Genomic DNA, 27,972 nt, shown 5'->3' on the forward strand with positions numbered 1-27,972 from the left:
ATGGAGATGAAAGTGGTTGCGTCTGGAAACGAATAGCCAAGCTATTCCTGGCATTTTTGGTGCTATGGAGCCAGTTAGATTTTCTGAAACTGCTGTAGAATGTGACCAGAGCAGAAGACTCACCTACGCGTTGCTAGGTTTGACTGAGACAGGCCTGTTCAAAGGCAAGCCAATGGCTTTCACCACACAGACTTAGTGATCCATGCATGCAAGAAAGAAGCTAAGAAAGGTCTACCATTGCTCATGAATAATCTTTTAACTCCCTCTTGGCGTCTATTTTACACCCCCCCCCCCCCCCCCCCCCGTTTGGTTGTCGTTGTCGCTTTACTGTAAGTGATACAGTACAGAGACTAATTATATCCATACCGTACCCATCTGTCTACACTTCATTATCCTGACAGACTCAGCACAGGCCTCAGAAGACACCAAGGTTAGATTGCATGTGAATACAGAGAAATACATAGACCATTAGTCTCGAGAGCACAGATCAGCAGAACCAACACACACACAACACAGTGCGGCCCCATCAGAGGGTACTGACACCACCCCTGCCCCATCGTTGCTCCTGTCAGTCAAAGTCACTTTAGAGGCAGATTAATGCCCCTGACCTGACCCCGTTCTACAGGCCACTCACAAAGTCACAAAGAACAGGGCTGTCCTTGCACAGTCATAAGATATTCTTTCAATGTGTGCTCAGTATCACAAGGTCAACCTTGTCCAACCCCTAGCTTCTTACGCTCTAGGAACTTACCGTTAGTTCCGTACATAAATATTGTGAAAATTCCCTCTATCCAGAGGGTAAGGTGGAACTTTGTGAATAAACATCTCCACACACCTCACCTGAACCACCCCTACCAACTCAAATCTTCCATTCAAGCAAAGTCCTTGAAATATTGCATTGAACCATTGCCAACTACATTACATAGACCAGTTGATTGAATAATGGGTTTTATGTGGGTGAAATTGGTTCAGGGTTTTAGAGCTGACAGTCACTGGCCAGAAAGCACAACTGTGTAGGCGGCTAGGCACTATGGAGGTTTGGCTTGGCACTACCTTGCATCCCCAAAGCACCAGCACCAGGCAGCACAGACATGACAACAGCAACCGCTGGGTGTGGAGCGCGCCTGGCCTCCGCCAGTCTGTCATCCTCACTCACACTCTACTCAGAGACGGCCAGGGCAAACAAGATCAAGAGGCTATCCAGGAGCAGAAAGAAACAACATATCCAAAAACATAAACCAGGATCATGAAAAGTCACTTTACAGTGACAATAGATAATGAAATAGTGTAGGTAAAAGCTCAATTACTGTTTATAACAACATTCCAGAAACACAAATAGAAGATGGTACAGGTTGGCAGAGTCAGGTATCTTTGTTTTTAAAATTGCAGTAAAACATTTCTGTTTAAAAAACTACTACGGTACAACCACAGAGCTGGGTCCACTTCTGTCTCACTCCACAGCTGTCTTTTATTGCGTAAGCAGGAACCAATCCCCTTGCAGGAAGGGTTCTGGCCTGGTCCTGGCATGCATTTTGGCCCAGTGACACAGTAGTCACATCAAACGGAGGGAGTGAAGGAGGGAAGAGTCAAAGAGAGGGAAGATGGTCTAGGCCCTAGAGAGGAGGAGCTGCTTCCCCTTCCTAATGTAGTCCTGGCTGCTAACTCGATCCGCTTGGCCACCTGTAAGTCTGCTCTCTAAACCCTGACCCCCACATCCTCCTGTAGGTCTGCTCTCTAACCCCTGACCCCAACAGCCTCCTGTAGGTCTGCTCTCTAACCCCTGACCCCCACATCCTCCTGTAGGTCTGCTCTCTAAACCCTGACCCCCACATCCTCTGTAGGTCTGCCTCTCTAAACCCTGACCCCCACCATCCTTCCTGTAGGTCTGCTCTCTAAACCCTGACCCCACATCCTCATGTAGTTCTGCTCTCTAAACCCTGACCCCCACTCCTCCTTGTAGAGTCTGCTCTCTAAACCCTGACCCCCACATCCTCCTGTAGGTCTGCTCTCTAACCCCTGACCCCACATCCTCCTGTAGGTCTGCTCTCTAACACCCTGACCCCCACTCCTCCTGTAGGTCTGCTCTCTAAACCCTGACCCCACATCCTCCTGTAGGTCTGCTCTCCTAAACCCTGACCCCCACATTCTCATGTAGGTCTGCTCTCTAAACCCTGACCCCCACATCCTCCTGTAGTCTGCTCTCTAACCCTGACCCCAACAGCTCCTGTAGGTCTGCTCTCTAACCCCTGACCCCCACATCCTCCTGTAGTCTGCTCTCTAAACCCTGACCCCACATCCTCTGTAGGTCTGCTCTCTAAACCCTGACCCCCACATCCTCCTGTAGGTCTGCTCTCTAAACCCTGACCCCCACATCCTCCTGTAGGTCTGCTTCTCTAAACCCTGACCCCCACATCCTCCTGTAGGTTCTGCTCTCTAAACCCTGACCCCACATCCTCCTGTAGGTTCTGCTCTCTAACCCCTGACCCCCACATCCTCCTGTAGGTCTGCACTCTAAACCCTGACCCCCACATCCTCCTGTAAGTCTCTCTCTAACCCTGACCCCACAGCCTCCTGTAGGTCTGCTCTCTAAACCCTGACCCCCACATCCTCCTGTAGGTCTGCTCTCTAACCCCTGACCCCCAACATCCTCCTGTAGGTCTGCTCTCTAACCCTGACCCCAACAGCCTCCTGTAGGTCTGCCCTCTCTCCTAAACCCGGACCCCATCCTCCTGTAGGTCTGCTCTCTAACCCCTGACCCCCACTCCTCCTGTAGGTCTGCTCTCTAACCCCTGACCCCACAGCCTCCTTGTAGTTCTGCTCTCTAAACCCTGACCCCCACATCCTCCTGTAGGTCTGCTCTCTAAACCCCTGACCCCCACATCCTCCTGTAGGTCTGCTCTCTAACCCTGACCCCCACACCTCCTGTAGGTCTGCTCCTAACCCTGACCCCACATCCTCCTGTAGGTCTGCTCTCTAAACCCTGACCCCCAACATCCTCCTGTAGGTCTGCTCTCTAACCCCTACCCACATCCTCCGTAGGTCTGCTCTCTAAACCCTGACCCCCACATCCTCCTGTAGGTCTGCTCTCTAAAACTCCTGACCCCCACATCCTCCTGTAGGTCTGCTCTCTAAACCCTGACCCCCACATCCTCCTGTAGGTCTGCTCTCTAAACCCTGACCCCCACATCTTCCTGTAGGTCTGCTCTCTAACCCCTGACCCCAACAGCCTCCTGTAGGTCCTCCTGTAGGTCTAAACCCTGAGGAGGGCAAGTATGCTGGTGTCATTCGCCCTTTCTCAATGGTCTAAAACCCTCTGTCCTTTCCTAATTTCCTCGCCTTCATTGCACTAATCTCAAAGAATTGGAGAGGCGCTGAGGTGTGAGGCTGCCGTTTTACGGGCTCCTAACCAAATGTGCTATTTTTCATTTTGTACATACTGTTGCTGCTACAGTACAGTCTCTTATGACCGAAAATAGCTTCTAGACATCAGAATAGCGAAAGACGGAGAAAAAGGGAGAGGAGGGCGGGGTGCATTGTAAGAATTTGAAGATGAGTAGGTAAACCACCACTACCCTCCGTATTATTGGCCAACGTGCAATCATTGGAAAACAAACTGGACGATCTACGATTAAGACTATACTACCAACGGGACATTAAAAAGTGTAATATGTTATGTTTCACAGAGACATGGCTAAACGACGCTGGCTGGCTCCTCCGTGCATCGGCAGGACAGAGCAGCTAAATCTGATAAGACGAGGGGTGGGGGTGTGTGTCTATTTGTCAATAACTGCTGGTGCGCAATGTCTAATATTAAAGAAGTCTCGAGGTATTGCTCGCCTGAGGTAGAGTAGCTTATGATAAGCTGTAGACCACACTCTCTACCAAGAGAGTTCTCATTTGTATTATTCGTAGCCATCTATTTACCACCACAAACCGATGCTGGCACTAAGACAGCACTTACCGAGCTGTATAAGGCCATAAGCAAACAAGAAAATGCTCATCCAGAAGCGGCGCTCCTAGTGGCCGGGGACTTTATTGCAGGCAACCTTAAATCTGTTTTACCTAATTTTCTACCATCATGTCACATGCAACCAGAGGGGAAAAAAAACTAGACCACCTTTACTCCACACACAGAGATACATACAAAGCTCTCCCCCGCTGGACTTCCTGACGGGCCGCCTCCAGGTGGTAAAAAAAACAGTCTGCCTCCATTTTCACATCCCTAGGAAGGGTACGTCACTTGAGTGGGTTGAGTCACTGACGTGATCTTCCTGTCCGGGGTGGGTCTCTCTCTCTCTCTCTCTCTCTCTCTCTGAATGATGAACTCCTGAGGTGCTGACCTGTTGCACCCTCTACAACAACTGTGATTATTATTTGACCCTGCTGGTCATCTATGAACATTTGAACACCTTGGCCATGCTCTGTTATCATTTCCACCCGGCACAGCCAGAAGAGGACTGGCCACCCCTCATAGCCTGGTTCCTCTCTGGGTTTCTTCCTAGGTTCCGGCCTTTCTAGGGAGTTTTTCCCTAGCCACCGTGCTTCTACACCTGCATTGCTTGCTGTTTGGGGTTTCAGGCTGGGTTTTTGTACAGCACTTTGTTACATCAGCTGATGTAAGAAGGGCTTTATAAATAAATTTGACTGATTGATTGAATGAATGGTAGGCAACAACACATCTGCCACGATGTGTCTCAACACTGGGGCCCCTCAGGGGTGCGTGCTTAGGCCCCTCCTGTACTCCCTGTTCACCCACGACTGCGTTCAGGAGACTGAGAAGATTTGGCATGGGTCCCCAGATCCTATAGCTGCACCATCGAGAGCATCCTGATCAGTTGCATCACCGCCTGGTATGGCAACTGCTTGGCATCTGACCGTAAGGGCCGCACACAGAGGGTTGTGTGCGGCCCAGTGCATGGGGCCAAGCTTCCTGACATCCAGGACCTATATACTAGGTAGGGTCAGAGGAAGGCTCAAAAAATTGTCAAACACTCCAGTCACCCAAGTCATAGACTGTTCTCTCTGCTACCGGAGCACCAAGTCTAGGACCAAAAGACTCCTTAACAGCTTCTACCCCCAAGCCATAAGACTGCTGTACAATTAATAAAATGGCCACCTGGAAAATGGCCACTATTTACATTGACACCCCACCCCGTTTGTTTTTACACTGCTGCTACTCGCTGTTAATTATCTATGCATAGTCACTTTACAAATTACCTCGACTAACCTGTACTCCCGCACATTGACTCGGTACCGGTACCCCCTGCATTTAGCCTCGTTATTGTTATGTAATTTTCTTGTGTTACTTTTTGATTTTACAATTTTTAAAAACGTTTGTTTATTTAGTAAATGTATAACTCTATTTCTTGAACTGCAAGGGCTTCTAAATAAGCATTTCACGATAAGATCTACATCTGTTGTATTCGGCACGTGTGATAAATAAAATTTGATTTGAGAGATTTTAAGATAGAGCCCGTCACCTGCGAACGCTCATTCATCAATACTATTTTAACCTTTTATTTAACTAGGCAAGTCAGTTAAGAACAAATTATTATTTACAATGACAGCCTAGGAACAGTGGGTTAACTGCCTTGTTCAGGGGCAGAACAACAGATTTTTACCTTGTCAGCTCAGGGATTTGATCTAGCAACCTTTCGGTTACCGGCACAACACTCTAACCACTAGGCTACCTGCCGCTTAAAAAAAAAATACTAACAGTGGTTCCTACAAATACCTATTTAATGTTCAATACCGACACGGGTGAGTTCTGCCCAAATAGCGGTGTCAGATCAGTAAGGCTGGTACCTACTGCTCCATTATACTGATAAGGTGGTGCAGTACTGTTTCAAAACAACAAGATTCCCTTCCAGATGACTTCCAGACCTCGCTGTAATGATGTAAAGGCTGGCAGAATGAAAATGCTTTGAGCTAGAAAAGACAACCCATCCAGGACACCGCACCAATGTATTTCCTCAAGCCGAATGCCTTTCAGCAGTTAATCAGTCTGGATCCGACTGCAGTTCAATCCAAACCAGCGTGCTCTTCTCAACACAACACAGCACAGCTTAGCAAATTAGCTTTTATCAGCGCAGCGGAACAAATCTAAACCGTGTACAATGCTGTTTTAAAGCATTTAACAGGAGGAGAACTGGTCTCGCTACAGAGCAGGCAGAACCTTCCCATAACCATCTGTGGGTTTAGGAGACCAGTGCTGGTACACAGAATATTTTTACAACATCGTTTAGTGTTTATACTCCTCAGCGATTAAGTAACCATGCCAGAGAAGTGTGGGAGAGGACTATCATTCTGAATCATTAGGAACTCATTATAGACTGAGAACCATGAACAGAGAGGAGAAGTGTGTGTGTGTGTGTGTGTGACAGAGAGAGTGTAGGGGGCCACAGAGCGTACTGGACTGTTAACATTTAAATTACCCCCCCCCCCCCCRCCCATCCCAGTTAACATGCTACCCAGAGGGCCAGCTTATGGTCCAACCGACAAACAACAAATGGCCATTGTGTATTCGCCTCTGCTGAATAAATTAAACAAGGCACTTTAACTGGGTATAACCACAACAGTATTTGGGAATACACAAAGCACTGAGCGAGGCCTCTGTTACAAAGCTCTCTCTGTGATTTGGTGGAACAGCTGTTAGCTTGGGTATGAACCAGGGGGCCTGGGCCAACATCCAGCAGGTCTCGACCCAAAATGCACAGAGGCTGCTTGCACTGGACCTGATGTTCTGGGAATCTAATAGGACAGCCTGTTTAGTGTGTCCCTCAGTCAGTTATACGCCCAGCTAGCAACCCTGCCTACCGACCAGCGTAACAGACATCTAATGCATAAAGCAGGACCTTCAGGATGGAGAAAATTTGACATCATTTGTGGTTGACATCAGTGCATGCATCTTTAAATCAAAAGAGTACATTTATGCTCTGGGGAACAAAAATAATGAAAGAAAGATGCGGAGAATGTTGGTGGTCGGAGGAGAATAGTTCTGTTAAGAACGGAACACAAAATGGCTCTTTCAGCTCTGGTTCTGGTACTAGAAAGTATTCCTGAATCCTGCACACACCCACCACAACTCTCCTGGGTTCTAGAGCACTCAGCGTTAAAGCCAAGACAACACAGCCCAGAGAAAGATAAGATAGTAAAACATTAACTTTGCATCATCATGAAAGCACAAGCCAACTTAGAAACACCCTAAATAACCACACATGTAAGGCTCTTGGAAGGTTTGTTCAAGGTTTCTTTCTGCACATATATCAAGTACTGTATGAAGCACTACTGTTTGTCAGGATACACATACCCGAGCAGAGGATGCCCTTGTGTCGGGCGCAGGAGAAGTCGTCACACTCGCAGAAGGTCCCGTAGATTTTCCCGAACTCTGACTCATAGCAGAGGCACTGGTTACAGCTGCACTCCCCTCTCCCACCACAGATCTGCATCCCCTCAGCCTGCCTGCAGGCGCTCAGGTACATGCTGCCAGCCTCACCCTCCTGGCACTCACAGCGGGCACCCAGGTAGCCCGGGTCACAGCGGCAGATACCACAAGTGTACTGTCCAATGGAGCTGCAGTGGGTACTGTTAGCCTGGGTCTGGTCGGTGCAGCCACAGTCACAGCGGTAGTCCACAGACACCTCCAGACGATCCTTGAAGCCCACAGGCTTGATGGTGAAGCTCTGCTGGGTACCTGGGGCGGGGCAGCCTCTGGCGTCTACACTCACGTTGAAGGACACCTGGAAGAAAGAAGAACAGTACAACAGGGTCAGTATATGGACTGGACTAGAGAAAACAAATGTGCCACAATTTGAGAACACTTCTCAATCAAGGAGTTGGGCTTTACAAAAAACAATGTCATAGTGACTATTATTCATAAGTGGATTTTTAAATGTCCTCCTTGACCTGGAACCATTACATTTTCACTATCTTCCTCCATATGACTCAGAACCTATTCTGCTTTCATTAGGCTTGGCTGGGACAGGACTGTGTATTACATATGACCTGCAAGCTGTTTTTTATACATGTGGACTTAATTAACTCAGACACACACCAAGACAGAGACACACACTGAGACAGAGACAGCAAGTTCAGAGGGAAAGGGGAAGAGCAAGATAAAGAGATAGAGTTCAGAGGAGAGAGGGCGGATAGAGTTCAGAGGAGAGTTGATGTGGCTCAGTCAGTTGATTAATCAGCCAATTTGAGCAGATGACACAGAAAGAACAGGACCTCCACCCATTTGATTGCTCTTAGGAAGGAAGTCTGAACAAGAGAGACACACCAACCTCCCTTTAGCATGGCCTGTCTCAACATGAACTGTTACTGTCCTTTAATCACCAAAGTTCAGCAAAGAGGAAAACTAATCGACATAATATGGCCAACAATATGAGAGTAACACATGCAATGTGTTACTGTCTTGTCTGAGAAGGTTCACTTCAACGTTTCAGTACAGTGAAAAGCCTTTCTTTCAAACTCAAAACCTAACAATCAATAACAATGTAAGACCGGACAAAAACAAGAAATAAGAAGAAATATGAAGAACACAGTAAGTAAGTAAGTAAGTAAGCATAGTATATACAGGGTCAGTTCCAATACATATTTACAATGTGCAGGAATACTGGAGTGATGGAGGTAGATATGTATAGGGGTAAGTATACTATATACAGGGTCAGTTCCAATACCACATTTACAATGTTCAGGGGTGATGGAGGTAGATATGTATACGGATAAGGTGACTAGGCAACAAGATATAAGATAAACGGGTTGAAAATCACCATGAATATGCTTGCTAGCAGTTCTGCACAAGCTCTGAGAATGTGCCCTGGAATACCATCGGGCCCCGCGGCCTTGCGAGTGTTGACCTGTTTAAAGACCTTCCTCATGTCAGCCACAGAGAGCGAGATCACCCAATCCTCTAAGTCGGTGACGGCCCTCACACCCGGCACGATGTTGTTGTTGTCAACGCGTGCATACAGCCGTCTTCCTTTGTAATCCACAATGGACTGTAGCCCCTGCCACATGCGGTGGGCGTCGGAGGCTGTGTAGTATGATTCCACCTTATTCCTATATTGTCCTTTCTCACACTTGATGACTTAGCGGAGGTCAATAACAGGACTTCTTGTACTTATTCCTGTCCTCGGCCGTAGCCTCGGGGTTGTCTACAATAGCTCTGTGTCTGGTAGCCCTGTCCTTTAGTTTACCGCCAACCTCTGGGTTAATCCAGGGCTTTTGATGGGGGAAGCAGCGAACCCTCACCGTGGAGACAACGTCGCCAATACACTTTCTAATGAGGCTGGTGACAGAGGTGGTAGGCACGTCAATGTTATCGGCAGAGTCTCTAAACATATTCCAATCAGCGGTAGCAAAGCAGTCCTTTAGAATAATCTCAGATTCTGGTGATCATTTCTCAATGGAGCGAGTCACGGGTACTTCCTGTTTGAGTTTCTGCTTGTAAACAGCAAGCAGGTGTAGGGAGTCATGATCTGAATTGCCGAATGCCGGACGAGGGAGGGCCTTGTATGCTTGCTTATGGGTAGAATAACAGTGGTCTAGGACTTTATCGCCCCTAGTGGCGTTGGAGACGTATTGATGGAAGTTGGGCATCACTTGTCTCAGTGATGCGGAATAATAATCGCCGGCAACCAGAAAGGCAGCCTCTGGATGTAGATTTTCTTGCTTGTTCATAGCCTTGTACAGTTCGTTAAGTGCCAGCTTGTTATTTTTCTTGTCCTGAGGTGGAATGTATGCAAGTCATGATAACAACTGAAAACTCCCTCGTGAGGTAGAAAGGTCAGCATTTGACCATCAGGTATTCCAAGACAGGTGAACAGTGGGTCGACACTTCCACCATGCTGGAGTTATCACACCAGTTGGTGATATGTAGAGGTCATCCATCTTATTATTGAGTGGCTAGTAGCCAGTAGAATGGAGGAATAGAGGAAAGAGGAGCTTGCAAAACGGTGGCCATCCAGTACGGCGACATCTTTGGGAGCCACTCATCCGCATCCCAGTGGTTCCAGATAAGGGAAGGAGCACTACACCAGTCAGCAGGAGATCTGAGGGGTCGTGGGATGTGAAGATGTGAGGGGTTCAGCTCTCAGCAAAGACTCTAACGCCCACAGCCTCTTGGACTGCAGCCCCAAAGCCAAACACTTGGACGTTAGGGCTGTGTTGATGTTGGCTTCAGCTCCACACGTAACTCACAGATCTGAGTCTTTTGGGGACAGAGCAGAGCCCTGCCACTTAGAATACATGATCTCATCTCTCTTCCTCTGGGTTTCCTTGGCTATATCTTCTTTCTGGCTGTAGACCATCGTTCATCCATATATTTATATGTACATATTCTCATTCACTCCTTTGGATTTGTGTGTATTAGGTAGTTGTTGGGGAATTTTTAGATGACTTGTTAGATATTACTGCATTGTCAGAATTAGAAGCACAAGCATTTCGCTACCCTCGCATTAACATCTGCTAACCATGTGTATGTGACCAATACATTTTTTTATTTATTTTAATTTGACTACTATGTTATTAGATGCCATAGGAGTTTACAGACGCATCTCAGGGTTAGCCTTCCTCGTTCAATGAGAAGCGAACATCAACAGGCCTAGTGATGAAGAGGTCAGAGACCATGCTGAGAGAGCCTGTGTGTCCTAAAAGACTGAACAATCCTGTACACTTCGAAGGCGGAGGAAAGACTAATACAAAACTGCTGCATGATAATAAGCAATGTGTGTTGGAGTGGCTTTGTGGAGGAGTAAACAGTCATGACATCAGCACCCTGCGACAACTTTCCAAACCAAATCTAGGTGGTATTCTAAGCTACCAAGGAAACACGAGTCATGGAAGAAAGACAATCAACAAAACAACTTTATTCCATATGCACCAGCATCACAACATTCTTGGCTGAAGAACCGGACATGACTGCAGAATTGTGGGACGTTTCTCCTGGGCAGTCCCTCTACCTCGTCCACTACAGCATAACACATGGAAGATCTGTCAGCCAGTCTCTCAACCTCGTCCACTACAGCATAACACATGGAAGACCTGTCAGCCAGTCTCTCAACCTCGTCCACTACAGCGCAACACATAGAAAGCCTGTCCGACCGTCGCTCTTCCTTGTTCACTACAGCTAGTCCTCTTCCTAACGAGGTAATGAGATTTAGGGGACATGTGAGTCACGAGGAACTTACCTCATTCAAACACTGGCTCATTAGGGAAACTAGTAGCTATGAGATAAAGCTGCTGGAGTAAAAAGACGGGGAACCAAATCAAATAAAGTCTATTGGTCACATACACATATTTAGCATAATGTTATTATGGGTGTAGCGAAATGCTTGTGTTCCTAGCTCCAACAGTGCAGTAGTATTCTAACAGTGCAGTAGTATCTAAAAACAATTCACAATACACACACATCTAAAAGTAAAAGAATGGAAATATATAAATATTAGATTGAGCAATGTCGGCATGGGATTGACTAAAATACAGTAGAATAGAATACAGTATATACACATGAGGTGAGTAAAGCAGTATGCAAACATTATTTAAACATTATTAAAGTGGCTAGTGTTCCATTATTAAAATGGCCAGTGATTCCATGTCTATGTACAGTTGAAGTCGGAAGTTTACATACACTTAGGTTGGAGTAATTAAAACTTGTTTTTCAACCACTCCACAAATTTCTTGTGAACAAACTATCGTTTTGGCAAGTCGGTTAGGACATCTACTTTGTGCATGACACAAGTCATTTTTTCAACAATTGTTTACAGACAGATTATTTCACTGTATCACAATTCCAGTGGGTCAGGAAGTTTAAAACACTAAGTTGACGTGCCTTTAAAAGCTTGGAAAATTCCAGAAAATGGTTCATGGCTTTAGAAGCTTCTGATAGTCTAATTTGACATCATTTGATTCAATTGGAGGTGTACCTGTGGAGTATTTCAAGGCTTACCTTCAAACTCAGTGCTCTTTGCTTGACATCATGGAAAATGAAAAGAAATCAGCCAATTGTTAGACCTCCACAAGTCTGGTTAATCCTTGGAGCAATTTAACAAACGCCTGAAGGTACCACGTTCATCTGGACAAACAATAGTATGCAAGTATAAAACCATGGGACCACGCAGCCGTCATACCGCCAGGAAGGAGACGCGTTCTGTCTCCTAGAGATGAACGTACTTGGTGCGAAAAGTGCAAATCAATCCCAGAACAACAGCAAAGGACCTTGTGAAGATGCTGAAGGAAACAGGCTCAAAAGTATCATATCCACAGTTAAAACGAGTGCTATTATCGACATAACCTGAAAGGCCGCTCCAGCAAGGAAGAAGCCACTGCTCCAAAACCACCATAAAAAACCAGACTACAGTTTGCAACTGCACATGGGGACAAAGATCATACTTTTGAGAAATGTTCCTCTGGTCTGATGAAACAAAAATAGAACTGTTTGGCCATAATGACCAGCGTTATGTTTGGAGGGAAAAGGGGGATGCTTGCAAGCCGAAGAACACCATCCCAACCGTGAAGCGCGGGGGTGGCAGCATCATGCTGTGGGGGTGCTTTGCTGCAGGAGGGACTGGTGCACTTCACAAAATAGATGGCATCATGAGGTAGGAACATTATGTGGATATATTGAAGCAACATCTCAAGACATCAGTCAGGAAGTTCAAGCTTGGTCGCAAATGGGTCTTCCAAATGGACAATGACCCCAAGCATACTTCTAAAGTTGTGGCAAAACGGCTTAAGGACAACAATGTCAAGGTATTGGAGTGGCCATCACAAAGCCCTGACCTCAATCCTATAGACATTTGTGGGCAGAACGGAAAAAGCATGTGCGAGCAAGGAGGCCTACAAACCTGACTCAGTTACACCAGCTCTGTCAGGAGGAATGGGCCAAGATTCACCCAACTTGTTGTGGGAAGCTTGTGGAAGGCTACCCGAAACGTTTGACCCAAGTTAAACAATTTAAAGGCAATGCTACCAAATACTAATTGATTGTATGTAAAATTCTGACCCACTGGGAATGTGATGAAAGAAATAAAAGCTGAAATAAATCATTCTCTCAACTATTATTTTGACATTACACATTCTTAAATAAAGTGGTGATCCTAACTGATCTAAGACAGGGAATGTTTACTAGGATTAAATGTCAGGAATTGTGAAAAACTGAGTTTAAATGTATTTGGCTAAGGTGTATGAAACTTCTGACTTCAACTGTATATAGGGCATCAGCCTCTAAGGTGCAGGATTGCTTAACCGGGTGGAAGCCGGCTAGTGATGGCTATTTAACAGGTCTGATGGCCTTGAGATAAGAGCTGTTTTCAGTCCTGGAGGGCAGGTAGTTTGCCCCCGGTGATGCGTTTGGCAGACCACACCACCCTATGGAGAGCCCTGCCGCTGCCGGCGGTGCAGTTGCCGTACTAGGTGGTGATACAGCCCGACAGGATGCTCTCAATTGTGCATCTCTAAAAGTTTGTGAGGGTTTTAGGGGCCAAGCCAAATGTCTTCAGCCTCCTGAGTTTGAAGAGGCACTGTTGTGCCTTCTTCACCACAGTGTATGTGTGGGTGGACCATTTCAGATCGTCAGTGATGTGTACGCCAAGGACTTTTAAGCTTTCCACCTTCTCCACTGCGGTCCCATCGATGTGGATAGGGGCGTGCTCCCTCTGCTGTTTCCTGAAGTCCACGATGAACTCCTTTGTTTTGTTGACGTTGAGTGAGAGATTATTTATTTTCCTGGCACCAGTCTCCCAGGGCACTCCCCTCTTCCCTGTAAGCTGTCTCATCATTGTTGGTAATCAGGCCTACTACTGTTGTGTTGGAGACGTGCCAGGCCATGCAGTCATGGGTGAACAGGGAGTACAAGAGGGGGCTAGGCATTCACCCTTGTGGGGCCCCAGTGTTGAGGATCAGCGAAGTGGAGGTGTTGTTTCCTACCTTCACCACCTGGGGGTCAACCCGTCAGGAAGTCCAGGACCCAGTTGCACAGGGCGGGGTTCAGACCCAAGGCCCCAAGCTTAATGATGAGCTTGGAGGGTACTATGGTGTTGAATGCTGAGCTATAGTCAATGAACAGCATTCTTACATACAGTGGGGAGAACAAGTATTTGATACACTGCCGATTTTGCAGGTTTTCCTACTTTACAAAGCATTGTAGAGGTCTGTAATTTTCATCATAGGTACACTTCAACTGTAGAGAGACGGAATTAAAACAAAAAATCCAGAAATCACATTGTATGATTTTTAAGGAAATTATTTGCATTTTATTGCATGACATAAGTATTTGATTACCTACCAACCAGTAAGAATTCCCGCTCTCACAGACCTGTTAGTTTTTCTTTAAGAAGCCCTCCTGTTCTCCACTCATTACGTATTAACATGCACCTGTTGAACTCGTATACCTGTATAAAGACACCGTCCACACACTCAATCACAACAGACTCCAACCTCTCCACAATGGCCAAGACCAGAGAGCTGTGTAAGGACATCAGGATAAATGTAGACCTCCACAAGGCTGGATGGGCTACAGGACAATAAGGCAAGACGCTTGGTGAGAAGGCAACTGTTGGCGAATTATTAGAAAATGGAAGAGTTGAAGTTGACGGTCAATCACCCTCGTCTGGGGCTCCATGCAAGATCTCACCTCGTGGCATCAATATCATGAGGAAGGTGAGGATCAGCCCAAAACTACACGGCAGACCTGGTCAATGACCTGAAGAGAGCTGGGACCACAGTCTCAAAGGAAAACCATTAGTAACACACTACGCCGTCATGGATTAAAATCCTGCAGCGCACGCAAGGCCCCCTGCTCAAGCCAGCGCATGTCCAGGCCCGTCTGAAGGTTGCCAATGACCATCTGGATGATCCAGAGGAGGAATGGGAGAAAGGTCATGTGGTCTGATGAGACAAAAAAGAGCTTTTGGTCTAAACTCCACTCGCCGTGTTTGGAGAAGAAGAAGGATGAGTACAACTCTAAGAACACCATCCCAACCGTGAAGCATGGAGGTGGAAACATCATTCTTTGGGGATGCTTTTTCCAAAGGGGACAGGACGACTGCACCGTATTGAGGAGGATGGATGGGGCCATGTATCGCGAGATCTGGCCAACAACCTCCTTCCCTCCAGTAAGAGCATGAAGATGGTCGTGGCTGGGTCTTCCAGCAAGACAACGACCCAAGACACACAGCCAGGCAACTAAGGAGTGGCTCTGTAAGAAGAGCATCTCAAGGTCTTGAGTGGCCTAGCCAGTCTCCAGACCTGAACCCAATAGAATATCTTTGGAGGGAGCTGAAAGTCCGTTATGCCCAGCGACAGCCCCGAAACCTGAAGGATCTGGAGAGGTCTGTATGGAGGAGTGGGCCAAAATCCCTGCTGCATGTGTGCAAACCTGGTCAAGACATACAGGAAACGTATGATCTCTGTAATTGCAAACAAAGGTTTCTGTACCAAATATTCAGTTCTGCTTTTCTGATGTATCAAATACTTATGTCATGCAATAAAATGCAAATTAATTACTTAAAAATCATACAATGTGATTTTCTGGATTTTTGTTTTAGATTCCGTCTCTCACATTGAAGTGTACCTATGATAAAACTTACAGACCTCTACATGCTTTGTAAGTAGGAAAACCTGCAAAATCGGCAGTGTATCAAATACTTGTTCTCCCCACTGTAGGTCTTCCTCTTGTCCAGATGGGATAGGGCAGTGTGAAAAACTTTCCACCTTCTCCACTGCTGTCACGTTGATGTTGATAGGGGGGTGCTCCCTTTGCTGTTCCCTGAAGTTTACAATCATCTCTTTTGTTTTGCTGACATTGAGTGAGAGGTTATTTTCCTGACACCACACTCCGAGGGCCCTCACTTCCTCCATGTAGGCTGTCTCGTTGCTGTTGGCAATCAAGCCTACCATTGTTGTGTCGTCTGCAAACTTAATGACTGAGTTGGAGGTGTGAATGGCCACGCAGTCGTGGGTGAACAGGAGGGGGGCTGAGAACGCACCCTTGTGGGGCCCCAGTGTTGAGAATCAGCGCAGTGGAGATGTTGTTTCCCACCCTCGCCACCTGGGGGCGACCCGTCAGGAAGTCCAGGACCCAGTTGCACAAGGTGGGGTCAAGACCCAGGGACTCCAGCTTAATGATGAGTTTGGAGGGTACTATGGTGTTGAATGCTGAGCTGTAGTCAATGAACAGCATTCTTACATAGGTATTCCTCTTGTCCAGATGGGATAGGGCAGTGTGCAGTGTGATGGCGATTGTATCGTCTGTGGACCTATTGGGGCGGTAAGAAAATTTAAGTGGGTCAAGGGTGACAGTTAGGGTGGAGGTAATACGATCCTTGACTAGTCTGTCAAATCACTTCATGATGACAGAAGTGAGTGCTACAGGGCGATAGTCATTTAGTTCAGTTATATTGGCTTTCTTGGGAACAGGAACAATGGTGCCTATCTTAAAGCATGTGGGGACAGCAGACTGGTATAGGGATTGATTGAATATGTCCGTAAACACACCAGCCAGCTGGTGTGCGCATGCTCTGAGGACGCGGCTAGGGATGCCGTCTGGGCCGGCAGCTTGCGAGGGTTAACACGCTTAAATGTCTCACTCACGTCGGCCACAGAGAAGGAGAGCCCACAGTCCATTGTGTTATCCTCAAAGCGGGCGAAGAAGGTGTTTAGCTTGTCCGGAAGCAAGACATCTGTCCGCAACGTGGCTGGTTTTCCCTTTGTAGTCCGTGATTGTCTGTAGACCCTGCCACATACGTCTCATGTTGTTGAATTGTGACTCCACTTTGTGTCTCTGTACTGACGTTTTGTCTGTGATTGCCTTACGGATATAACTACACTGTTTGTATTTGGCCATATTCCCAGTCACCTTGCCATGGTTAAATGCAGTGGTTCGCACTTTCAGTTTTGTGCGAATGTTGCCATCTATCCACGGTTTCTGGTTTGGGTAGGTTTTAAGAGTCACAGTGGGTACAAAGTCCCCTATACATTTCCTGATGAACTCAGTCACTGTATCCGTCAAGGTTATTCTTAGAGGCTACCCGGAACATATTCCAGTGTGTGTGATCAAAACAATATTTAAGCATGGATTCCGATTGGTCAGACCAGCGTTGAATAGACCTTAGCACAGGTACCTCCTGTTTGAGTTTCTGCCTATAGGAAGGGAAAAGCAAAAGAGAGTCATGATCAGATTTGCTGAAGGGAGGGCGGGAGAGGGCCTTGTAGGCATTTTCAAAAAGTTGAGTAGCAGTGGTCCAATGTTTTACCAGCGTGAGTACTACAGTCAAGGTGTTGGTAGAACTTCGGTAGCATTTTCCTCAAATTTGCTTTGTTAAAATCCCCAGCTATAATAAATGCAGCCTCAGGATATGTGGTTGCCAGTTTGCATAAAGTCCAGTGTAGTTCTTTGAGGCCGTCGTGGTATCGGCTTGAGGGGGAATATACACGGCTGTGACTATAACCGAAGAGAATTCTCTTGGGAGGAAATACGGTCGGCATTTGATTTTGAGGTATTATTGGGCAGGTGAACAGAAGGACTTGAGTTTCTGTACGTTAGCACAATCACACCATGAGTAGTTAATCATGAAACATACACCCCCCCCTTTCTTCTTCCCGGAGAGTTCTTTATTCCTGTCTGCGCGATGTACTGAGAACCCAGATGGCTGTACGGACGGGGACAGTACATCCCGAGTGAGCCATGTTCCCGTCTAACAGAGTATGCCACAATCCCTGATGTCTCTCTGAAAAGAGATCCTCGCCCTGAGCTCATCCACTTTATTATCCAGAGACCCAACACCAGCGAGTAATATACTCGAAAGCGGTGGATGGTGTGCACGCCTCCCGAGTCGGACTAGCAGTCCACTACGAATACCTCTTCCCCGCAGGCGGTGTTTCGGAGCAGCCTCTGGAACAAGTTCAATTGCCCTGCGGGGTACGAACAAAGGATCCAACTCAGGAAAATCGCACTCCTGGTCGTAATGCTGGTGAGTTACCGCCGCTATGATATCCAAAAGTTCTTTCTGGCTGTATGTAATAACAGAAAACTAATTCTGGGCTAATAATGTAAGAAATAACACACAAAAAATAAAATTGCTCCTATAGGAGCTAGAAGCAGAGCTGCCATATCCATCTGCAAATCACAGGACATCACTGCTGTGATTGGGAGAGAGGGCTGGAATAGAGAAGTGGAGTAGAGGGAGCAGCAGATGATTCACCAGTTTGTCTCAATGAAAGAGTTGACTGACTGCGTTACACAGTTGGCCTGTTAGCTCAGAGGTTGAGGGAAATTAAGTGGGGGGGGGGGTGTAGCAGATGCGGTGTGTGTGCTTGCGTGCATGAGCAAAAGTTGATACAGCTGTGATACGCTGGCTGCCAAAACACACTAATTTTAAGAAGATGTTGTAAACGGTAGCCCAGCAGGACAATCTCCTTTACTCAGGGGAAAACTATTCTCATATTTGACAATGACATTTGATAGTACTCTGTGAATTTCAAGACAAAATGATATGTGGTAAATTCTATTAGATTCTCCTAACCCTGAAGAAGTTGTTCATTGTTACCAAGTAGAAATGTCCTGCAGTATGCGATTAAAATGCCTTTAGACTGTACTTTGTCTCCTTCACCGTAGCATTCAACAACAACAACATACAACATACTCCCTGAGAGACAGAGCCTGATAGAATTGGCACTCAGAGGTCTGCACAGCAAAATCCCCCGCTGTTGGTGTAGTCTTAACAGCCTAATCTGTTTGTACGTATGGGACATATTTAGTACTCTTCAGGATTTGAGAGAGTGCTGTCTTAAATAGAATATGGACTTAACTTTCTACACTGGAGTTAACACACGTCTGTTACCATGTGATCTTTGTTCTTCCATCGCCTTTGGTTTCACCAACAAACTCTTGTTGTGAGGACATTGACATGCAGCATCAGGCCCCCCAGCGAGGCTGCAGCAAGAGACCCTGGTTACGTCCCAAATGGCACCGTATTACCTATAAATGGCACTACTTTTAACCAGAGCACAATGAGCCGTGGTGAAAAGTAGTGCGCTACATAGGGAATAGGGTGCCATCTGGGACACATCCCATGTAAAGGATGTGAAATGGCTAGCTAGTTAGCGGGTACGCGCTAATAGCATTTCAATCGGTTACGTCACTTGCTCTGAGACCTGAAGTAGGGTTTCCCCTTGCTCTGCAAGGGCCGTGGCCTTTGTGGAGCGATGGGTAACGATGCTTCGTGGGCGACCGTTGTTGATGTGTGCAGAGGGTCCCTGGTTCGCGCCCGTGTCGGGGCGAGGGGACGGTTTAAAGTTATACTGTTACATTGATGCTGTTGACCCGGATCACTGGTTGCTGCGGGAAAGGGGGGTGAGTGTAACGGATGTGAAATGGCTAGCTAGTTAGCGGGTACGCGCTAATAGCATTTCAATCGGTTACGTCACTTGCTCTGAGACCTGAAGTAGGGTTTCCCCTTGCTCTGCAAGGGCCGCGGCTTTTGTGGAGCGATGGGTAACGACGCTTCGTGGGTGTCAGTTGTTGATGTGTGCAGAGGGTGCCTGGTTCGCGCCCGAGGTCGGGGCGAGAGGACGTACTAAAGTTATACTGTTACACTGACACCTGGGATGCTTTCACAATACGTTTTTCCTTGATTCCTCATGTCCTCTTTCCTCGCCTCCTTCTCAAAAGGCATTGGAGGACAAGGTCAGAGGGGAGGGAGCCTAGATCATCTCCTCCAATGCGATTTGAGAAGGAGGCGAGGAGATATGATGCAAGGAATCAAGGATAGATTCATTGGTAACGAGCCTCTGGGCTTTCAGCTCCTTCATGTTCTCTTTAGGAGGACAGATTGGCACTCAGAGGTCTGCACAGCAAAATCCCCCGCTGCAGAACAAAAGACAGAGTTAGACCCATCACCCTGGCCATAGAGAGATGTGATTCCCCCCCATTCACTACCATTATTCATTCAGCCGCCATCCCCATTCCCCATCCCTACATTCAATTAAGACAAATAAGAATCAGTGAGGGAGACACTGGGGCTTTGTGAAGAACAATTCCACAAGACCCATCACCCTGGCAATAGAGAGATGGGATTCCCCCCATTCACTACCATTATTCATTCAGCCTCAATCCCCAGTCCCCGTCCCTACATTCAATTAAGACAAATAAGGAATCAGTAAGGGAGTGAGGGAGACACTGGGGCTTTGGGAAGAACAATTCCACAGGGTCGGACCTCTGCGTGTTGGCGTGTAGCCCCACGCTAAGAGTTTCAATAGATCCTGTACAAATCTCTAATTGAGGCCAATATATCGAATCAAATGTTATTTGTCACATGCGCCGAATACAACAGGTGTAGACCTTGAGGTGAAACGCTTACTTACAAGCCCTTAACCAACAATGCACTAACAATAAAATGCCATACCAATAACGTTTTGGCCCATGGTGTTGCAAAATATTCTTTATTTTTGGACAAGTGACTTGAGATTTCAAAGAAGTAAAAAAGCCCTGACATTTCTGTCCTAAAAATCTGATTTTAGAGGAGCCTCAAGATTTGAAAATCCTCAGGCTCCTCTATCAATATAGACAAGCCTGAGGATTTAAACAGTGCAGAATTCAAAGTGATTAAGATGTGCAGTGATCCCACGTCCCCTTACGTTTCTTAGAGCATTGTTTTTCTGAAACAAAGGAAGAGAAGAATGCATTCCATCTAAATGGCAAGAACACACCATGGGCCAAATGTTATCAAGACAAAGGAGATGATAGTGGACTACAGCAAAAGGAGGACCGAGCACGCCACCATTCTCATCGACGGGGCTGTAGTGGAGCAGGTTGAGAGCTTCAAGTTCCTTGGCGTCCACATCACCAACAAACTAACATTGTCCAAGCACACCAAGAAAGTCGTGAAAAGGGCACGACAAAACCTATTCCCCCTCAGGAGACTGAAAAGATTTGGCATGGGTCCTCAGATCCTCAAAAGGATCTACAGCTGCACCATCAAGAGCATCCTGATGGGTTGCATCACTGCCTGGTATGGCAACTGCTCGGCATCCGACCGTAAGGCACTACAGAGGGTAGTGAATATGACCCAGTACACCACTGGGGCCAAGCTTCCTGCCATCCAGGACCTCGATACCAGGTGGTGTCAGAGGAAGTTCATAAATATTGTCAAAGACTCCAGCCACCCTAGTCATAGACTGTTCTCTCTGCTACCGCACGGCAAGCGGTACTAAAGCGCCAAGCCTAGGTCCAAGAGGCTTCTAAACAGCTTCTACCCCCAAGCCATAAGACTCCTGAACATCTAATCAAATGGCTACCCAGACTATTTGCATCCCCCCCCCCCACCTACGCTGCTGCTACTCTCTGTTAATATCTATGCATAGTCCCTTTAATAACTCTACGTACATGGACATAATTATCTCAATTACCTCGACACCGGTGCCCCCGCACATTGACACATTGACTCTATACCGGTACCCCCTGTATATAACCCCGCTATTGTTATTTACTGCTGCTCTTTAATTATTTGTTATTCTTATCTCTTACTTTTTAGGGATTTTCTTAACTGCATTCTTGGTTAAATTAATGGTTTTTAAGTAAGCATTTCACTGTAAGGTGAAACACCTGTTGTATTTGGCGCATGTGACAAATAAAATTAGATTTGATGTTGAAACACAATTAACCACGTGGGCCAGGTTTCCCAATAGCAATGGAACTTAGGCTTACGAGTGTTTTAACAGTGCATCTTTCCTGCAACAGACGAAAGTGCAACATGCGTTTTCCAAAATGCCACGCAGAGAGAGCATTCGCTAAGTGCGTTATTGAGGCATGTGTCGATACTGATAGGATCGAAAGAAAAGCAGCGCTGCTCTCGGATCAGCTTTCTAAATTCAAATCTTACCTTAACATTCAAATTATTCCACAATACTGACGACGGATCGGCTCCGGCTTATTCTAATGCCTTCCCTTTAATAATGCTCTAAATCAAGATTTGGCACATCATTGCGCACCCGTTAGGCTACACATCATCATAATTTGTGTTCACTGTTCTCAAAATAGCATTTTAGAATTGTTTTATTGTGTAGAAATGCAAGTAAATCAGCTTACAAAAATGTTCTCTCACATGACTTTACTGACAGCTACTTTGAGGAAAAACGTACTTACAATGACTGTGATATGTGGTTGTCCCACCTAGCTATCTTAAGATGAATGCACTGTACGTCGCTCTGTAATCAACCCTGAATATCTTATCCTTACAAATAGATAAACGTCTTAGTTAGCTACCTTGCTTTGAAGTTGCCCCCCTTAGCAATTGGATCCCTCGTCCATTGAATGAGGGAATTCTTTTATAAAGACATAAAAAGTATTTGGTTGTACAGTAATTATAATGTTGCAGGGCCGCCAACCATACTCCAGGAGAGTCCTGTATGTGCAGGCTTTTGCTCCAGCCCTGCTCTAACACATTGTAAAAAATCAGCTGCTCAACAGTCCCTTGATAAGCTGACTAGGGTGTGTAGGAGCAGGGTTGGATAAAAAGCCTGTACATCCAATATCTCTCCAGATGGAGGGTTGACCACGTGTTTTAAACAGTAGCCCATCAGTGCAGTATTTTACTTTGTGGGGGGTTAAGTGCCATACTCAAGGCCACAATGGTAGGAGATATAATATACTTGGGATCACAGACCAGCAGCCTTCCATTGTCAACACCAGTGATAATGAAGGTTATTTTGTGAAGTAGTTCCTAGAATGATAAAACAACATTTCCAGTCACTGTTTTGGGCCATGGCAGGAGGCTTGGCCCTGGTGATATGCTGGGCCGTATTCACTACCCTCTGTAGTGCCTTGCGATTGGATGACGAGCAGTTGCCATACCAGGCAGTGATGCAACCGGTCAGGATGCTCTCGATGGTGCAGCTGTAGACAGCTCAAAAAAGCAAAGAGAAACGACAGTCCATCATTACTATAAGACATGAAGGTCAGTCAATACGGAACATTTCAAGAACTTTGAAAGTTTCTTCAAGTGCAGTCGCAAAAACCATCAAGCGCTATGATGAAACTGGCTCTCATGAGGACCGCCACAGGAAAGGAAGACAGAGAGCTACCTCTGCAGCAGAGGATAAGTCCATTAGAGTTACCATCCTCGGAAATTGCAGCCCAAATAAATGCTTCACAGAGTTCAAGTAACAGACATCTCAACATGAACTGTTCAGAGGAGACTGCGTGAAATCAGGCCTTCATGGTAGAATTGCTGCAAAGAAGCCACTACTAAAGGACACCAATAAGAAGAAGAGACTTGCTCGGGCCAAGAAACACGAGCAATGGACATTACACCGGTGGAAAACTGTCCTTTGGTCTAATGAGGCCAAATTTGAGATTTTTGGTTCCAACCGCCGTATCTTTGTGAGACGCAGATTAGGTGAACAGAGGATCTCCGCATGTGTGGTTCCCACCATGAAGCATGGAGGAGGTGGTGTGATGGTGTGGGGGTGCTTTGCTGGTGACACTGTCAGTGATTTATTGAGAATTCAAGGCACACTTAACCAGAATGGCTACCAGAGCATTCTGCAGCGATACGCCATCCTATCTGGTTTACGCTTAGTGGGACTATCATTTGTTTTTCAACGGGACAATGACCCAACACACCTCCAGGATGTGTAAGGGCTATTTGACCAAGAAGGAGAATGATGGAGTGCTGTATCAGATGACCTGGCCTCCTCAATCACCTGAACTCAACCCAATTGAGATGGTTTGGGATGAGTTGGACCGCAGAGTGAAGGAAAAGCAGCATATGTGGGAACTGAAGACTGTTGGAAAAGCATTTCAGGTGAAGCTGGTTGAGAGAATGCCAAGAATGTGCAAAGCTGTCATCAAGGAAAGGGTGGCTACTTTGAAGAATATAAAATATATTTGGATTTGTTTGTTTGTTTAAAACTTTTTGGGTTACTATATGATTCCATATGTGTTATTTCCTAGTTTTGATGTCTTCACTATTATTCTACAATGTAGAAAATAGTAAAAATAAAGAAAAACCTTTGAATGAGTAGGTGTGTCCAAACCTTTGACTGGTAATGTATACTGAACAAAAATATAAAACACAACATGAAACAATTTCAAATATTTTACTGAATTACAATTCATAGAAGGAAATCAGTCAATTGAAATGGATTTCACATGACTGTGCAGGGGCGCAGCCATGGGTGGGCCTGGGAAGACATAGGCTCACCCACTTGGGAACCAGGTCCACGCACTGGGGAGCCAGGCCCAGCCAATCAGAATGAGTTTTGAAATACTCCTCAGCACCCACCCTCCTCAGACAATCCCGCAGGTGAAGAAGATGGATGTGGAGGTCCTGGGCTGGAGTGGTTACACGTGATCTGCGGTTGTGAGGCCGGTTGGATGTACTGCCAAATTATCTTAAACAACGTTGGTCGAGAAATTAACATTAAATTATCTGGCAACAACTCTGTTGGACATTCCTGTAGTCAGCATGCCAATTTCATGCTCCCTTAAAGCTTGAGACATCTGTGGCATTGTGTTATGACAAAAGTGCACATTTTAAAGTCGCCTTTTATTATCCCCAGCACAAGGTGCACCTGTGTAATGATCATGCTGTTTAATCAGCTTCTTGATATACCACACCTGTCAGGTGGATGGATTATCTTGGCAAAGAAGAAATGCTCACAACAGGGATGGAAACAAATTTGTGCACAACATTTTAGAGAAATAAGCTTTTTGTCCATATGGAACATTTCTGGGATATTTTATTTCAGCTCATGAAAAATGGGACCAACACTTCACATGTTGCGTTTATATTTTTGTTCAGTATACATTTTTAAGATACAGCCAATTTTGACTTTCCAGCTTGGCCACATAGCGAAAATCCATGGAAAGCCGGGAGGCCTATGTAAGACTCACCGTGTCTCCAATCTTGAGGTCGGCACACTTCCTGAGGCCTGGGAGAGGCTGTCCGTCCTGACAGGTGGCAGTGAAGGACAGACTGAGGTCTTCAGGTTGATCCCACACGGTCAGCTCCACCTTGGACCGGATGTTCTGGAGGGAGGATACAGACAGAGAGAGGCTTGAATAAACTCACAAAAGCATATGCCCATAAAACACAGACCCTTATGAATAAGTACTTTTGACCTTTACATCAAAGTAGTAAATGTTTGATTTATTTGAAAACAAGACAGATGGTCCACTGGTCAACTATCCAAACACAAGTCTGATCAAAGACTAATCAATAGATCACATGAGAGTTAAAGTTTCTCTGTATATTAGAGTTGGCACAGAGGTTCCCTGGTGGTTTCTATACTATTTGAATGTTACATTTAGGGTTGCAAAGGGTCGGAAACTTTCCGGTACATTTCTGGAATTTCAGGAAATGTTCCATGGGAAGTTAAGCCCGGGAATTTTGGGAATGTTGCTTAAATTCATAAAAAAAGTTAGCTGATAACAGTGAACTTTTTTTTGTGGGATATACACAAGGCAATTCTAGGTCTTGTGGCATATTATGGTTAAAATATCCCCAATTCAATGGAATTGCAACCCTCTGCATGCACAGTGCATTCTTCCATCACATGCGCAGTGCATTCTTCCATCACATGTACAGACGATTCTCAAGATCTTGCACACTAATGAGATGCTATTGAGCCCACACTACTACACTGTCTGAGCCAAGGACTACATGCTTTCTGGTAAGTTTTGAATTCCAATCTGGGTGTGGTGAATATACACTGCTCAAAAAAATAAAGGGAACACTAAAATAACACATCCTAGATCTGAATGAATGAAATATTCTTATTAAATACTTTTTTCTTTATCATAGTTGAATGTGCTGACAACAAAATCACACAAAAATTATCAATGGAAATCAAATTTATCAAACCATGAGTCTGGATTTGGAGTCACACTCAAAATTAAAGTGGAAAACCACACTACAGGCTGATCCAACTTTTATGTAATGTCCTTAAACAAGCCAAAATGAGGCTCAGTAGTGTGTGTGGCCTCCACGTGCCGTATGACCTCCCTACAACGCCTGGGCATGCTCCTGATGAGGTGGCGGATGGTTTCCTGAGGGATCTCCTCCAGACCTGGACTAAAGCATCCGCCAACTCCTGGACAGTCTTGTGGTGCAACGTGGCGTTGGTGGATGGAGCGAGACATGATGTCCCAGATGTGCTCAATTGGATTCAGGTCTGGGGAACGGGCGGGCCAGTCCATAGCATCAATGCCTTCCTCTTGCAGGAAACTGCTGACACACTCCAGCCACATGAGGTCTAGCATTGTCTTGCATTAGGAGGAACCCAGGGCCAACCGCACCAGCATATGGTCTCACAGGGGTCGAGGATCTCATCTCGGTACCTAATGGCAGTCAGGCTACCTCTGGCGAGCACATGGAGGGCTGTGCGGGCCCCAAAGAAATGCCACCCCACACCATGACTGACCCACCGCCAAACCGGTCATGCTGGAGGATGTTGCAGCAGCAGAACTTCTCACGGTGTCTACAGACTCTGTCACGTCTGTCACATGTGCTCAGTGTGAACCTGCTTAATCTGTGAAGAGCACAGGGCGCTAGTGGCGAATTTGCCAATCTTGGTGTTCTCTGGCAAATGCCAAACGTTCTGCACGGTGTTGGGCTGTAAGCACAACCCCACACTGTGGACGTCGGGCCTCATACCACCCTCATGAGTCTGTTTCTGACCGTTTGAGCAGACACATGCACATTTGTGGCCTACTGGAGGTCATTTTGCAGGGCGGTCTGCAGTGCTCCTCCTGCTCCTCCTTGCACAAAGGCGGAGGTAGCGGTCCTGCTGCTGGGTTGTTGCCCTCCTACGGCCTCCTCCACGTCTCCTGATGTACTGGCCTGTCTCCTGGTAGCGCCTCCATGCTCTGGACACTACACTGACAGACACAGCAAACCTTCTTGCCACAGCTCACATTGATGTGCCATCCTGGATGAGCTGCACTACCTGAGCCACTTGTGTGGGTTGTAGACTCCGTCTCATGCTACCACTAGAGTGAAAGCACCGCCAGCATTCAAAAGTGACCAAAACATCAGCCAGGAAGCATAGGAACTGAGAAGTGGTCTGTGGTCACCACCTGCAGACCACTCCTTTATTGGGGTGTCTTGCTAATTGCCTATAATTCCATTTGCACAACAGCATGTGATTGACTTGGAGTTACTTGTGTGTTTAAGTTTCCCTTTATTTTTTGGAGCAGTGTATTTTATATGCATACATTATTTTTGTTAACTAGTAAATAGTAGCCTACAGCAAAGTGTATTTAAAATTTCTAATTTGTTAACAATTTCTGCTAGTTAGTTTTGCTACCTTGTGGATTTTAGCTTGCTTGAGCCTGCTAACTGAGGAGTGTTAATTCACCTGTTTCCATACATGTTTCATTTTAAAACATTTATCTTACAAAGGAGTTGTTTAATCTAACTGCTTAACTATTTATCTGTACATGGAATTGTATTCTTTTTATTACAATGTTTTTCTAATCTTTACAGGAAAATGCCACGGGCACTATCTGATATGTGGAGACGTTTCACTCCAGCTAATGTAGAAGGAAAAGCTGTGTACATTTGCAAATACTGTGCCAAATCATATGTGAAGAATGCAATAAAGATGCAGAATCATATGGCTAAGCGCATAAAGTTCCCTCAGCGCTCACAACAAGCAACCTCTGACAAAAGTCCCTCTACTTCTATTCGAGGTGAAAATTAGGAATCAGACACCTTATCGATATTAACAGCTAATGGTCCTCCGGAATCAGAAGTTTTTTTTACTCAATGGAGGAACGTAGTCAGAGAAATGCTGATGAATGTCTTGCTCAAGCTGTGTATGCAACTGGTTTACCTCTGATGCTCACAGGCAATGTGTATTGGAAGAGATTTCTGAATGTTCTTCGCCCAGCATACAGCCCTCCAACCAGACAGCCCTCCAACCAGACAGCCCTCCAACCAGACAGCCCTCCAACCAGACATGCTTTAT

General features: G+C 46.0%; 1 protein-coding gene across 1 annotated transcript in view; it reads right to left on the minus strand.

The window, feature by feature from the left end:
• LOC111959562 (integrin beta-5-like) overlaps nt 1–27,972 on the minus strand; it is a 91,334-nt gene that overhangs the window by 51,436 nt on the left and 11,926 nt on the right. The window contains 2 exon segments of the mRNA XM_023981202.2: nt 7,310–7,739; nt 24,896–25,030. Coding sequence (XP_023836970.1) covers nt 7,310–7,739; nt 24,896–25,030 — 565 coding nt within the window.

The sequence above is a fragment of the Salvelinus sp. IW2-2015 genome, linkage group LG36 (assembly GCF_002910315.2).
Source record: "Salvelinus sp. IW2-2015 linkage group LG36, ASM291031v2, whole genome shotgun sequence".
NCBI classification, from domain to species: domain Eukaryota; kingdom Metazoa; phylum Chordata; class Actinopteri; order Salmoniformes; family Salmonidae; genus Salvelinus; species Salvelinus sp. IW2-2015.